Here is a 13,862-nt window from a genome sequence, read left to right on the forward strand (position 1 = left end):
CATGAAATCACAAACATTTGCCTGTTCTTCTAAAACAGAGTGGGTAAGAGATTATATTACCTATCTATTTTAATTAACATAACTAATGTAACTTAATGACAGTATGTTTGTTTAGGCTTAAGTTCCCCTTTAAGATGATAAAAACAGTAGTAATGACCATTTGAACTTTCCAGCAGTAAAACCTCATCTCCTTTATCCCTGACATAACAGGCATTTGACTTCTATTCACTTTTCAGGAAACCCAACTGAATTCTAGAAGCTGTTTGACAAGCTCTTTTGCGTAGATAACTATTATTTTTTAACTCTTACTGTACTGGAAAATAGAAAGGGACTTCAGATAATTTCTTAGTAAGGCTAACACTAAATTTAACTTTGTTTATCTCATCATGCTTGGTGTCACTTCAGGTATGCTTTAAATAGTACAGTATAAAAAGGAAGACACCATAGTGAAAGCTACTAAAAAATGAACATATCAGTGGTTACACAATTACAACTGCATGCACACAACCATAGCAAGATTTAACCACCACTTTGAAACCCTTGCTACACTTATCTACTCCCCACAGAACTTCACCTGGAGCTCAGGGGAGTAGATAGGCGTAATTGTGGTTAACAGTGTGCTGTATGCCCAATAAGCTATTTGATTATGTATATAGGGTATCATTTTAACCGTGACAAGTGAGAGAATAGATTTTGTGGTGTTTGACAACTGAGGGCTAAGTCATGTGATTTTTTTTTACTGGAAAACTGAATGAAAAGCAATAAAACTGTTATTTTCATATACTCTGTACCCCCAAATAAAAAAACCAAAAGTGACAGCATTGAGAATACAAAAATAGTTACCCTAGGGACTTCGCTTTTAAAATATGTATGCCATGAGAGTGTATTACTGTTAATCATGAAGATAAGGGCTTTTAATTACTGATAGGGTACAATGAGAAAACAAAAAACACAAACCAGAAACTAATATATTATCACCATACATTGTACTAGGAACATTATTTAAATGTTGAGATAACCGGGACAAATTAGCAAATACAATGTGTGGGTTTTACCTATGGTAGCATTGTTTATTTGAAAACTATAGTGGATGGAAATGGAGAAAGTGTATTTTTACTTTTTTTTTTTCTTATTTTTCCCTTTAAAATGCACAGATAACATAATTACTAAAAGCAAATATCACCCTCACAAAGTATAATTTGTGGCAAAAAAAACAAGATATAGATAATTTACATCTGATGAGTAGCAATAAAGTTATTGGTGAATGAATGGGATGAGTGCTGAAATGTAAAAATTGCTCTGGTTTTTAAGCAAAAAACCCTGTGGTGCTGAAGTGGTTAAAAAAAACAGAGATTAGACCAGCTGATATCTTGTAGGTAAAGTAATCCTGTGAGGTATTTTAGATTTGAGGATGGATCCTATTAATTATGTAGGAGTTTAATTGTATGCAGAGGAGAGCTCATCAAAGGAGAAGGATGTCAGTCATAGCTACTTGTTTGTGAATTGCATTTTTTGATCATTTCACCTGCTTTACCAACCAAATTACCAAATGGTTTAGACCAGGTCTAAAAACAGGTCTAAAAAATTTGGTAATAGCGAATTCCCCTTTGATGCAACTGACCAAACCATCAGTAGACTGGTCTAAACTGCTTAGTGAAATGAGGACAATGTGTACTGAATGTAGGCCAGAATACCTTGCAGTTCTACTGCAAACAAAAGCCTGGAGATGCCTTATCGGGCCCTTTTCTTTATGAATCAACCTTTTCTATTTTGCAGCGAATACTCACTTCCTTGTGCTCCTTTTTGCATTTTAGCGCAGTTACTATATCCTGATAAGGTTGCGTGGGAATCGTCACAGTTTTAATCACTCTAGGAGGAGGAGCGGGCGCCTTAAAGACACCATCATCCTTTGAACCTGGAGCTTCTGATGGCTTTGCCTGAAAAGGAAGAATAAATGTAGAACAATTGCATACATAATAGTTGTACAAACGTTAAAGTATATATTAAAAACAAGAGGATATCTAACAAGATCTTAGTATGTAAAGCTAATTAAATAAAATCAGATTTGGGACAGCAATTACATTTCTTAAAGCTCAATTTCCCTTTCCACATTCGTAACGGTTTAACTACTGAACATCTTTTGTTTTGGAATATTCCATTAAAAGTGTGATGAACTAAAAGCACAGACTTCACATAAGCAGCCAAAGAGGAAAAGTGCTCTGCCAAGCCAACACATTAGCATTCTCTGGAACGAAGGGCAAAGAGGAAAAAAAACAAAAACACAACTGCTTCACTGGTCAGACAGAGGGGCTTAGCACCCCACTCTCAGCTTTATAAACTCACAGGCTGCCAAGTGGCTTTATATCATTTAGTGTGGGTTGGCAAGTGAAAGAACTTTTTTTGTCTGGAAGAAAAGGATGCAGTGTCAGAGTAAATACTAGAAAGGCAAAACAGCATCGTGTGCTAGTTCGGAAATCTTACTAGCCGTGCTGCAACCTTACTAGACGTGCCTTATTACAATTATGAACGAAGCAGTCATACGTCGTTACAGATAGGTCATGATAGAAAATTCTCAACGTCCTTGCACATTTAATGCAAATTGTATGCAGCTTGGAACTGGGCCAAACAAAACTGGCATGAAGTGCGCATTTGATTCAATTCTAAGGTGCATAAGTAATCTAAATACCAATATGTATACAAAATTCCTATGTGGCTTCCCAGCCTGTTCAGCTAGATTACCATAATCTGAGATTGGAAACAGAAATGAAGCCAAACAAGACCGGCTATAAAGAAATGCGGCTAAAATTCCATTACAGCACCTTATTTGGCATGCTTGCCACGTATACACAGGGCCACCATCAGAAATTTTGGGGCCCCTCACACATCATCAAGCCTGCCCCCCCCCCTCCCTGGACCCACCCACAGGTTGCTGTGCCTGCCCATTAGCCACCCCACCCCCGTGTCCGTGTGTGAAGTGCAATGCTGCAAAAAATGTGCATGGCTCCTACACTGAAGAAAGCGGCATGCACAGCAAGATGCAGCAAAAAGTGGGAGTGGCCATGGCATGTTGTAGGTGGAGCCAAATACTAGCAAAATACAAGTAGTCCCCTGTTAACAAGCCAAGTATAGGTGGTGCCCTCAGTATAGGTAGTCAAGTATAGGTGGCGCCCGAGTATAGGTAGCTAGGTAAAGGTGGTTCCAGCCTCAGTATAGGTAGCCAGGTATAGGCGGTGGCCTAGTATAGGTAGCCTGTAGCCAGATATAGGTGGTGGCCCAGTATAGAAAGTCCGCTGTAGCAGGCTCACTCATCTGCTCTCCACGTTCAAGCACTGATGTCACTCTTCTCTCCGTGCTGGAACGCGGTGTGCTGGTAAGTGAGCCACAGGCCCACAGCCAGCACATGCAGTCCTTCCAGCTCTTTTGGGGGGCCCAGGGCCCCCAGAAGCCCTGGGCCCCTCACTGCAGTGTCAGTTGTCCCCCCCTGATGGCTGCCCTGCGTATACACATGATGCAGTATCAAATAACTAACAAGGTGCTTATTTTATTGTAAATGGGTAACTGGAAAAGAAAAGTATAATGGTTCAATTAAAAACTAGTAAAATATAAAGCACCCAAAGTTTACACACACAATCCAGCTGGATAATAAGGTTTCAGAATAGAGTTCTCTCTACAACAGTATACACGCTTGTTAAGTGTTACAATCCAGAGGACATAAAACAGAAGCAGAAGAACAGAACTTACTGGTGCAGCAGACTGAACCTTTGACGGTAAAGCAGGAAGCTCCTCTGACTCGGGCTGATTCCAGTGTCTTGCATTATAGACAGCTTTTGTTGGAGACTAGAACAAAGCATTTTAAATCAACAAGGTTACGGGATAAGAAAATGTCACAAGTTTTGACAGCTTTGAACGAATGACTTATCCGACTAAAAAGAACAGGAGAATATTCTGCACCCTCAAGTTTTTATCGGTCTCCAGAGGCAGACGGTGGTAAGTCCCCAGGCGCAGCTGAGGTTTGCTAGCTCAGGCCTTGTTCACATTAGGCAACGCGTGTGGCCGTGCATTTGGGACGCAAACGCACTTGATCGCATGCCAACGGCATTGCACTGCTGACCCTATTCATACAATGCACTTTGCCAAAAATGTGTGCAGCGGTGCGCAATGCATATAGTCTGACTGTCAGAATTACTCTCTATGCACTTCTAATGTTCCTGCTTATCGCATTCCATACGCACTGGCGAAATGCACACAGCAGCGCTTACAGTGTGAACGAGGCCTCAAGCTATTCAGGACTGGACATATCCCATGAGCTAGGGATCCTTAAAATATGCTAGCCTAACTTTTGAGAGTCTATAACTGTTGCCAATGGAGCTGACACCAAAGACTTCCTGCTAGCTCTTGAATTGCATATTAGTTTGTCCAGGCCTGTTCATGAGAAACTGCCTGTGAGGTATCATTGGTCTTTACTATTCTCTAATAGTGGTAATTGTGGCCTTAACGCACATCTTTTTTTCCCAAATAAAAAATAACCCTTAGCAAATCATCTTTTTATAATATAACTATTTTAACAGACACGTTAGTAATTATTATGTCACTGATCAATGGCTCTACTAGTTTTTCTGTGAAAACTGCCTTACTTTAGCGTTAAGTGTGACGAGAGCAATTACACCAATACTGTATAAGCAGTGGTTGCATCCCTAGGGATGCGTAAAGCCCCTGCTCCATAGGTTTAATGAATTCATTATTGCAGAAAATCCAGTAAGTCAGTATGGGAGTGAAGGACTACACTAAATTTTACTGCTTGCTTTGTGCAGACTTATTAACTAATGAATCAACCAGGAGAATTCTAGTCTTTATTTTGAAAGTCCTTTAGTGCTACCATAGTTTCCAGCAAATTTTCTAAAACTATTGTGGTGTAAAGTTATATAGGAATATTAAATGTCATGCTGTTCGAAAAAAACAAACCAACCATTATATTGTTTTCGGTAATGAAGGGGGACCACATTTTAAAGATGTAAAGTGTATTTGAGATTTGTAGCATCTCTTTATATAAGGGCAACTTAACATCCAATGCGACCAGACAAAATACTTGCATACTTAGCTGTGTAAAGTACGCTCAAGTCCTCCTTTGCAAATGAAAGGTAGGGCTTATTTATGGAGAACGCTGAAAATAAAAACTGTAGCGTTTTCTTAAAGCAATCAGGATTTATCTGTCAAGTCTGCATTAGAAGATGGACCGTTATAACCAAGGCCTTCCTATTTTCCTACCTTTTTAAATCAGGATTGCAAACAACTCTCCAAAAGACAACACTACTAAATACAATTAAAAACCGCTATTGCTGAGTAAATAGCGCAATTTTAAGTGAATCTTTACTATGTAAAATGTATTAGTCATAAAAGGCAGAAATAAAACATTTTAGGTTTACCATTTACCGTCAGCAGGTGGAGCTACTGAATAAAGACTTAAGAAGAGCTGGCACAATAAAAATGAATTTGAGCAAGACATAACACTATGCAGAAAAGTGTTGTATTGTCAGAATGTATTTTGTGTGTGGTCAGCTTGATCATTCGGACATCGTTCAATCCAGTCCCTGGTACGTCTGTTTCCATTAGAGTTGCGGCTGTTGTACTCTATTTTGCCTGGTACACACGATACAATTTCCCGTCAGATTTTGGTTGAATCGACAGGTCTGATCCGATTTCTGATCATGTTCTGAAGGATTTTCCAATCACTTCTGTACATAAGACCTGTCAGAAATTATTGATTTGACCTGAAATCTGATGGGAAATTACATGGAGTGTACTAGGCATTATAGTAGCATAACACCAGGCAGAGACTTTTCTATACATTGTATTTTTAGTGCAAACTGTGCGCAACAGTTGGACAATCAAATGCTGCTGCTGTTGATTTGAAGTGTTATAATTCCATGTTGCATGCAATCTGCATTAAATGACAACTGACCTGAGAAGTATATGGCTGCTGCCATATTTATTTCTTTTTAAAAAATGCACATTGCCTGGATGTCCTGCTGATCCTCTGCCTCTAATAGTTTTAGCCATAGACCCTGAACAAGCAAGCAGATCAAATGTTTGACTGTTTGACTGCACTTGCCATATGCTTGTTTTAGGTGTGCAATTTAGACAGTACTACTGGTGCATGAACGATCAGCAGTATGCCAGGCAACTCGTATTGTTTAAATGAAAATCTATAGCAGCGACCATACCCCTCTCTCAGGTCATATGTCCTTTAAATTTGGACGCAAGTTGGAAAAATTTGCACCTGACTGACCAGAAAGTCCTGCTTTATATTAGTTGTTGAGACTTGTCCCTTATGGAATATTAACCACAAAAACACAAAGAAAGTCTGGTAAACAACAAACTACACAATTTTCAATTTATGTAAGCAGCATGCTATCTAGTAATCTTGGTGAAAACTGTGGCAACTGAAGGATACAGCAGATCAGGAATACCAACATGTGCCAATTCATCCTTTAAAGGGCAACTGCGGTGAGAGGTAAATGGAGGCTGCCATATACATTTCCTTTCAAACAATACCAGGTGCCTGGCAGTTCTCCTGGTCTATTTGGCTGTAATAATAGAAAATCACACCTGAAAAAAGCATGCAGATTATCTTGTCAAACAGCTGATCTGCTGCATGGTTGTTTAGGGTCTAGGCCGAAGATCAGTAGGGCAGCCATGGTAACTGGTATTGCTTAAAAGGAAATACATATGGCAGCCTCCATATCCCTCAGTTCAGTTGTCCTTTAATTGCTCTGTGAGCCCTAGATTAGTACTTTATACAGCTTATTGTAAAGTACTTCCCAGGATTGTCCGATCTGTCAAAGATTTAGAGATATGCACAAAGCAGGAAGTTACATTTCATGCATTCCTCCACTCCCATACAAACGTTAGCTTTACTGCAATTACATTATCATTATGCAGGAAATAACTATCTTGCTCATCTGTGGGTATGACTATACACGAGCAAAGTCAGGTATGCTGAGCACTCACTCCTCTTATGCAGAGGATTCTGGTTCCCAGAGAGTCAAACTCAAATGCCTACATCCCAGAATAGGAATAGACATACAAGAGAATAAAGGAAAGATGTGGGACTCCACCTGGATAGCTACGCCAATTAGCTTTTATTTACATACCACAGCAGTTACAAAGCAACCACTCCTATCTCAGATGCAGGGAACTACTAGAGCATAGTAATATGTAACTACTGCAGGGAACATATGCTGAGCTCCAGCATCTCCATATAAACAACAAAACAAACATTTGTCTGATTAAGTAAAAAGTAAAACACTTAAAGTGTACAGAGATGAATTGTTGAAAATTGCTTATTAGGGAAACTGAAGCTACACTAGGGGAAACTAAAAAGTCACAAAATACAGCAGAGAAGAACTAAAGTAAGGATATCTTACCCGTTTTGGCGCACTAAATATTTTCCGAGCACTATCTTTGCTTTTATCTCCTGCTCTGCTTGCAGGTTTTTTGAAGACATCAGGGACAGCATACAGATCTTCTCCAGACTCTAAAGCATTCCAAAACAAAACACAACTCATAATACAGCTGAAGAAAAACAAAACCCATTTAGCCTTAAAGGAAACTTGTAGGTGCTCAGTTTAACTTCACCTGGGGCTTCTTCCAGACCCCTGTAGCCCACCTGATCCCTCACTGTTGCACTCTGATCCATTTAGCAGCAGTCTCCTTCTTGATCGCCCTCCCATAGCCAAAATCTTTGTCCATTTGCGCAGTTTTTAAAAATTTCAACTGCACATGGGCCAAATTTCCTGGCTACTGGAGTACAATTGAAAACCATGCATACGCAGATGCCTGCGACTGGCTCAGTTGGCCAGCTTTCCTTGGGGCACAGCTGCTGAACAGATCAGAGAAAAATGAAAGTGAGGGACCTGATGGACTACAGAGCGGGAGGGCTTTGGGGGGTTGAAAAAAGCCTCAGATAAGTTAAAATGGGCACCTTTGTTTCACTTTAGGTATCTTTTAGGGCCCATTTCCACTACAGCGTTTGCGATTGCTTAATCACAAAACCGCAAACCGCTAGTGATTTGTCAAATCGCTACAGTTTGCTTTTAACATAGGAATCGCGGTAGGTCATTTCCACTACCGCGATAAGTTTTTGACCGGATCGCGAGGCGGAGCGATTATTGCCGCGATTTTGCTATGCAGTGCATAGCATAGCAAAATCGCGGCCGCGAACGTCGGGGAATCGCCGGTAATTGCGATTCAGCAATCGCTAGCGTTCAGCGTGAACGCTAGCGATTGCTAGTGGAAAAGGGCCCTCAAAGAAATATGTTTCTATAGTCAAGCATACTTGTGCTTTTGCCCAGCGGAGGCCACCAAATACCGTTACACCGCTGAGAAAGTGCCACTCTGAATATCGTGTATCGGCTTTCTGCTGCCACAACAGCCACATCACTTGCACAATAATATCCACGGGGAAGACAGTCCACAAAGGACCGTTACACACCAAAAAATTGCAGCATTAGGCCTCTTTCACAGTGGGACGTTAAAGTCGCACTTTATAAAAATGTATAACGCAGACTAACGCACAGCAATTCAAAGTATGTGCGACATTCACAGTGCACACGTTGTGTTGTGTGTAACGTGTAGCAATATTTAGAAGGTGCTGCATGCTGTGTGTTTAGCAATAAATTTGCTGCGTTGTGTGTTGCACATGCTCAGTAATTGTTTTTTTAAATGTAACGCACGCGCCGTTTTCGTTCCATCAGTACGCAACGAAAATGGCGCACCAAGAGACACATAACGCAGTGCAAAATAACGTCTAATTTCATAACCTACATGCGCTGCATTAGGGGCACGTTGCGTGACTTTGCCTCAAACGCAACATCCCACTGTAAAAGAGGCCTAAAAAATGCGCAGTGATTTCCCCTATTTATACTGAGCATCTATGCTAACGAGATTTGCAACAGGAGTTTAAAAACGAATTGTAGGCTACTTGCAAATGCAGAAAAAAAAATGCAGCTTGCAGTGTGTTTCCGATTGGCCAAAAATCTAAGCATGACGGTGGAACGGCGGCACCGTAATTACCATGTTAATTACGGTGTTTTTGCAAATTCTGTGCAATGCAAATGCACTCTATGGAAAAAGGCCCTAGAGGTGCCAATACACTCATCGATTTTCCCATTCAACTCCCTGCAGATTTGATTCATCTGTTGGGAATAGATTTCCCAAAATGTCAGATTGATATTTTTTTGATCGATGTAAACCAAAAATCAATCAAAAGTATTAATCGAGTAGGACGGAAAATGTTGGTCTTCAGGAGCAGAGCGAGAGCATTGGTATATCGCTGGTCCATAGCTTTGCACTGCACTGAACAGTACAACACTGCAGTTTGATCGAGTTTCAATAGATTACCTGCTGTATGGCTAGCTTAACTGAGCCAACAACCTGGCACGGGGAAAAAAAGATTTCATGGATTAAAAATCTGCATACTTTTGTTGGGTGAGCTCAGACCACACTTAGGCCTGTTAAAACACAAGTGAATTAGTAGCTGAGAATGCAGTCAAATGTGTATTCCTGTAGAGGGCTTGTGGCCAAAAAAGCCAATACAACCTAACCGCATCACAGAGATCTTTCACTGTAGGCTTGCTGGAAAATGCATTTAGATAAATACAGCATGCTTCCAAAAACCTTGTGATACGGTGTAAAAAATAAATAAATAGAATGTGATGATTTACGTATCACTAAAGGTGGCCATACATTAGAACGATTATGGGCAGATTCGACCAAGAGACAAATTTATCTCTAATCGAATTAGAGATAAAATTTGTTTCTAGTCTAATCTGCCCATACACTACAGGCTGATTCTCGTCCTATTTCAGCATGAAATCGTCAGTGAATCGGCTGAGCCGCCGCGTCCGCCCCCAAAATGTATAAATATATGTTGTGTAGTGCATTTATACATTACCTGTCCTGTAGCAGCTTATGAACGGTCTCTGTGCATCTCGGCAGGTAACAGCCACATACACATTAGCTGCACATATGGTGTGACATCAGACGCTATGCATCACCGGCGTGTATGCGGAACCCGGCGAGATGGACGGAAACCGCGTGTAAGCTGACACCGGACAGGTAATGTATACATGCACTACACTACATACATTTATACATTGCGGCGGCAGCAGCGGGGCTTTCGTCTTGTCGCTCGTTCGCAATTCGGCCGCCGTACCGCTGCGCCCCCAACCAACCAACTTCTGCCCGACATCTTCCAGCATGCGCGATCGACCTTTCGGACAATTTCTAACCCGAAATTGGTCGCTTTGTCGGTTGGGCATGCATGCACTTGGCAGCACCAATTTTCATCCAATTAAATTATAATAATTGAATTGGATGGTCGGCTAGTGTATGGCCCCCTTTATACCCTACTTAAACATGAAAAGAAAACAATGACTATCACAGTACAGTAGTCTAATGCTGGGCATACACGGAGCGATCCGGCGGCCCGATTAGCCGCCGGATCGACTCCCGTCTAGTCCCCGCGGCCGCACAGATCGATTTCCGCTCGTCCCCGCGGGCACTTAACTTCCGCTCGATTCCCCGCTATCATCAGCCCATGGGGGTCGAGCGGGGAATCGATTCCTGCGGTGATCGGACCTGTCGGAAATTATCAATCGAGCCATCAGCGGCTCGATTGATATATATAAAAAAAAAATCCGGCAGTGTATGCCCGGCATAACATTTAAACAAAATCTAATAGTTTATGGGAAAATTAATGCTAATTTTGGATCGGATACCGTGAATCAGCAAAAAAAAAAAAAAAAAAAGCACCTGGCGGAACATCACATAAATTAGTATCTGTAAACAAGTAGGATTATTGGGTATGAAAGTGCATCTTTGGGAGGCATTAAGGTGGCAATATTTTTAGTGGCGGCTCATGCCTGCATAGCAGAGTGGACCAAATCGGGCTTTTTTTCGCTAATTTTAAATAAGACTTCAGACTTTCCTGTCACCAATAAATTTTTTGAATGCCTTGAATGATTTATCACACTGACAAAATAAAGTTCTGCTGCTAAGTACTGGTGCGCAAAACAATCTCATCAAATCTAGACTATCCCGGGGGACACCTGCATCTACCTAGCCTATCCCGGGGACACCTGCACCTACCTAGCATATAGTGCGTGACACCTGCACCTACCTAGCATATAGTGCGTGACACCTGCACCTACCTAGCATATAGTGCGTGACACCTGCACCTACCTAGCATATAGTGCGTGACACCTGCACCTACCTAGCATATAGTGCGTGACACCTGCACCTACCTAGCATATAGTGCGTGACACCTGCACCTACCTAGCCTATAGTGCGTGACACCTGCACCTACCTAGCATATAGTGCGTGACACCTGCACCTACCTAGCCTATAGTGCGTGACACCTGCACCTACCTAGCCTATACTAGGGGACAGCTGTACCTACCTAGCCTATACTGAGCTACAATTGTACCTACCTAGCCTATACTGGGCGACACCTACCTAGCATATAGTGCGTGACACCTGCACCTACCTAGCATATAGTGCGTGACACCTGCACCTACCTAGCATATAGTGCGTGACACCTGCACCTACCTAGCATATAGTGCGTGACACCTGCACCTACCTAGCATATAGTGCGTGACACCTGCACCTACCTAGCCTATAGTGCGTGACACCTGCACCTACCTAGCATATAGTGCGTGACACCTGCACCTACCTAGCATATAGTGCGTGACACCTGCACCTACCTAGCATATAGTGCGTGACACCTGCACCTACCTAGCATATAGTGCGTGACACCTGCACCTACCTAGCCTATAGTGCGTGACACCTGCACCTACCTAGCCTATACTAGGGGACAGCTGTACCTACCTAGCCTATACTGAGCTACAATTGTACCTACCTAGCCTATACTGGGCGACACCTACCTAGCATATAGTGCGTGACACCTGCACCTACCTAGCATATAGTGCGTGACACCTGCACCTACCTAGCATATAGTGCGTGACACCTGCACCTACCTAGCCTATACTAGGGGACAGCTGTACCTACCTAGCCTATACTGAGCTACAATTGTACCTACCTAGCCTATACTGGGCGACACCTATACCTAGCTATCCTATACTGGGGGCACATAGACCTGGCTACCTACCTACAATAATCTGTGGGGGATTCCAAAGACAGATGGGCACCGCGCGGTGGGTGACACAGGACAGGTAATGTATAAAATACACACATGGGAGTACATTTTTACACTGGGGGCAGTGACGGGCAACGAGAACGGCCTACTCCAGATCCATTTCACGTTGATATTTAAATCGGGAATCAGCCTGCGGAGTATGTGCAGCTGACCGATCTTAAACAGATTTGATTAGAGAAGATTTGTCTCTTGATCGAATCTGCCCATCATCTCTAGATGTATGGTCACCTTTACTTTTTGTATTAGTGCAGGCTGAGCAGCTGCAGCTTGGAAGTATAAATAATCAGAGAGTTTGGTGAGTAATTTTGAAATGTAGTTTAGATTTTGTATTTCAAGCTTTTATTGGCTCAAAATGTACACTAGACCACCACTTGACACATTTTGTTAAGTTACAGGAAAAAAGGTTATTCAATTTAATTGGATCACTTTTTGCACAAAAAACCCAGCAGAAATTGAACACAGAACAGGTTGATAGCTAGGTAGGAAGAACTGATCCAGGGTGGATGGGGGTACCGTATATACTCGCATATAAGCCGACCCGCATATAAGCCGACCCCCCAACTTTTCCCTGAAAAAACAGGGAAAAATGATTGACCCCCATATAAGCCGGGGGTAGGAAATGCTGGATTGGTGCAGCCCCCCAGTGTGTCCCAATATAGCTAGTATAGTGCCCAGTATAGGTAGGTAGTGTCCAGTATAGCTAGTATAGTGCCCAGTATAGCTAGTAAAGTGCCCAGTATAGCCAGTATAGTGCCCAGTATGGGTAGGTAGTGCCTCAGTTTAGCTAGTATAGTGCCCAGTTTAGCTAGTATAGTGTCCCAGTATGGCTAGTAAAGTGCCCAGTTTAGTTAGTAAAGTGCCCAGTTTAGTTAGTATAGTGCCCAGTTTAGCCAGTACAGTGCCCAGTTTAGCCAGTATAGTGCCCAGTATGGGTAGGTAGTGCCTCAGTTTAGCTAGTATAGTGCCCAGTTTAGCTAGTATAGTGTCCCAGTATGGCTAGTAAAGTGCCCAGTTTAGTTAGTATAGTGCCCAGTTTAGCCAGTATAGTGCCCAGTTTAGCCAGTATAGTGCCCAGTTTAGCCAGTATAGTGCCCAGTTTAGCCAGTATAGTGCCCAGTTTAGCCAGTATAGTGCCCAGTTTAGCTAGTATAGTGCCCCAGTATGGCTAGTAAAGTGCCCAGTTTAGCTAGTATAGTGCCCAGTTTAGCTAGTATAGTGCCCCAGTATGGCTAGTAAAGTGCCCAGTTTAGCCAGTATAGTGCCCAGTTTAGCCAGTATAGTGCCCAGTTTAGCTAGTATAGTACCCAAGTATGGCTAGTAAAGTGCCCAGTTTAGCCAGTATAGTGCCCAGTTTAGCTAGTATAGTGCCCCAGTATGGCTAGTAAAGTGCCCAGTTTAGCCAGTATAGTGCCCAGTTTAGCCAGTATAGTGCCCAGTTTAGCCAGTATAGTGCCCAGTTTAGCCAGTATAGTGCCCAGTTTAGCTAGTATAGTACCCAAGTATGGCTAGTAAAGTGCCCAGTTTAGCCAGTATAGTGCCCAGCATAGGTGGGTAGTGCTCCCCCCCGCTCCCCCCGCGGCCGCCGCTGCTGCTATTACCTTGTTAGACAGCGGCCGCTTCCTAATCCGCGTTCCTCTTCTTTCTCAGA

General features: G+C 42.4%; 1 protein-coding gene across 3 annotated transcripts in view; it reads right to left on the reverse strand.

Annotated features, from left to right (window-relative positions):
• WAPL (WAPL cohesin release factor) overlaps nt 1–13,862 on the reverse strand; it is a 174,338-nt gene that overhangs the window by 86,655 nt on the left and 73,821 nt on the right. For all 3 annotated transcript variants that reach the window (XR_011024551.1, XM_068258553.1, XM_068258554.1), the window contains 3 exons: nt 7,425–7,534; nt 3,742–3,837; nt 1,788–1,937 (listed from right to left, as the gene is read on the reverse strand). Coding sequence is in view for 2 of the 3 variants with exons in the window: in XM_068258553.1 (XP_068114654.1) it covers nt 1,788–1,937; nt 3,742–3,837; nt 7,425–7,534 (356 nt within the window). In the remaining variant the exon portion in view is untranslated. The remainder of the gene's footprint in view (nt 1–1,787; nt 1,938–3,741; nt 3,838–7,424; nt 7,535–13,862) is intronic.

The sequence above is a fragment of the Hyperolius riggenbachi genome, chromosome 10, assembly GCF_040937935.1.
Source record: "Hyperolius riggenbachi isolate aHypRig1 chromosome 10, aHypRig1.pri, whole genome shotgun sequence".
Classification (NCBI taxonomy): Eukaryota; Metazoa; Chordata; class Amphibia; order Anura; family Hyperoliidae; genus Hyperolius; species Hyperolius riggenbachi.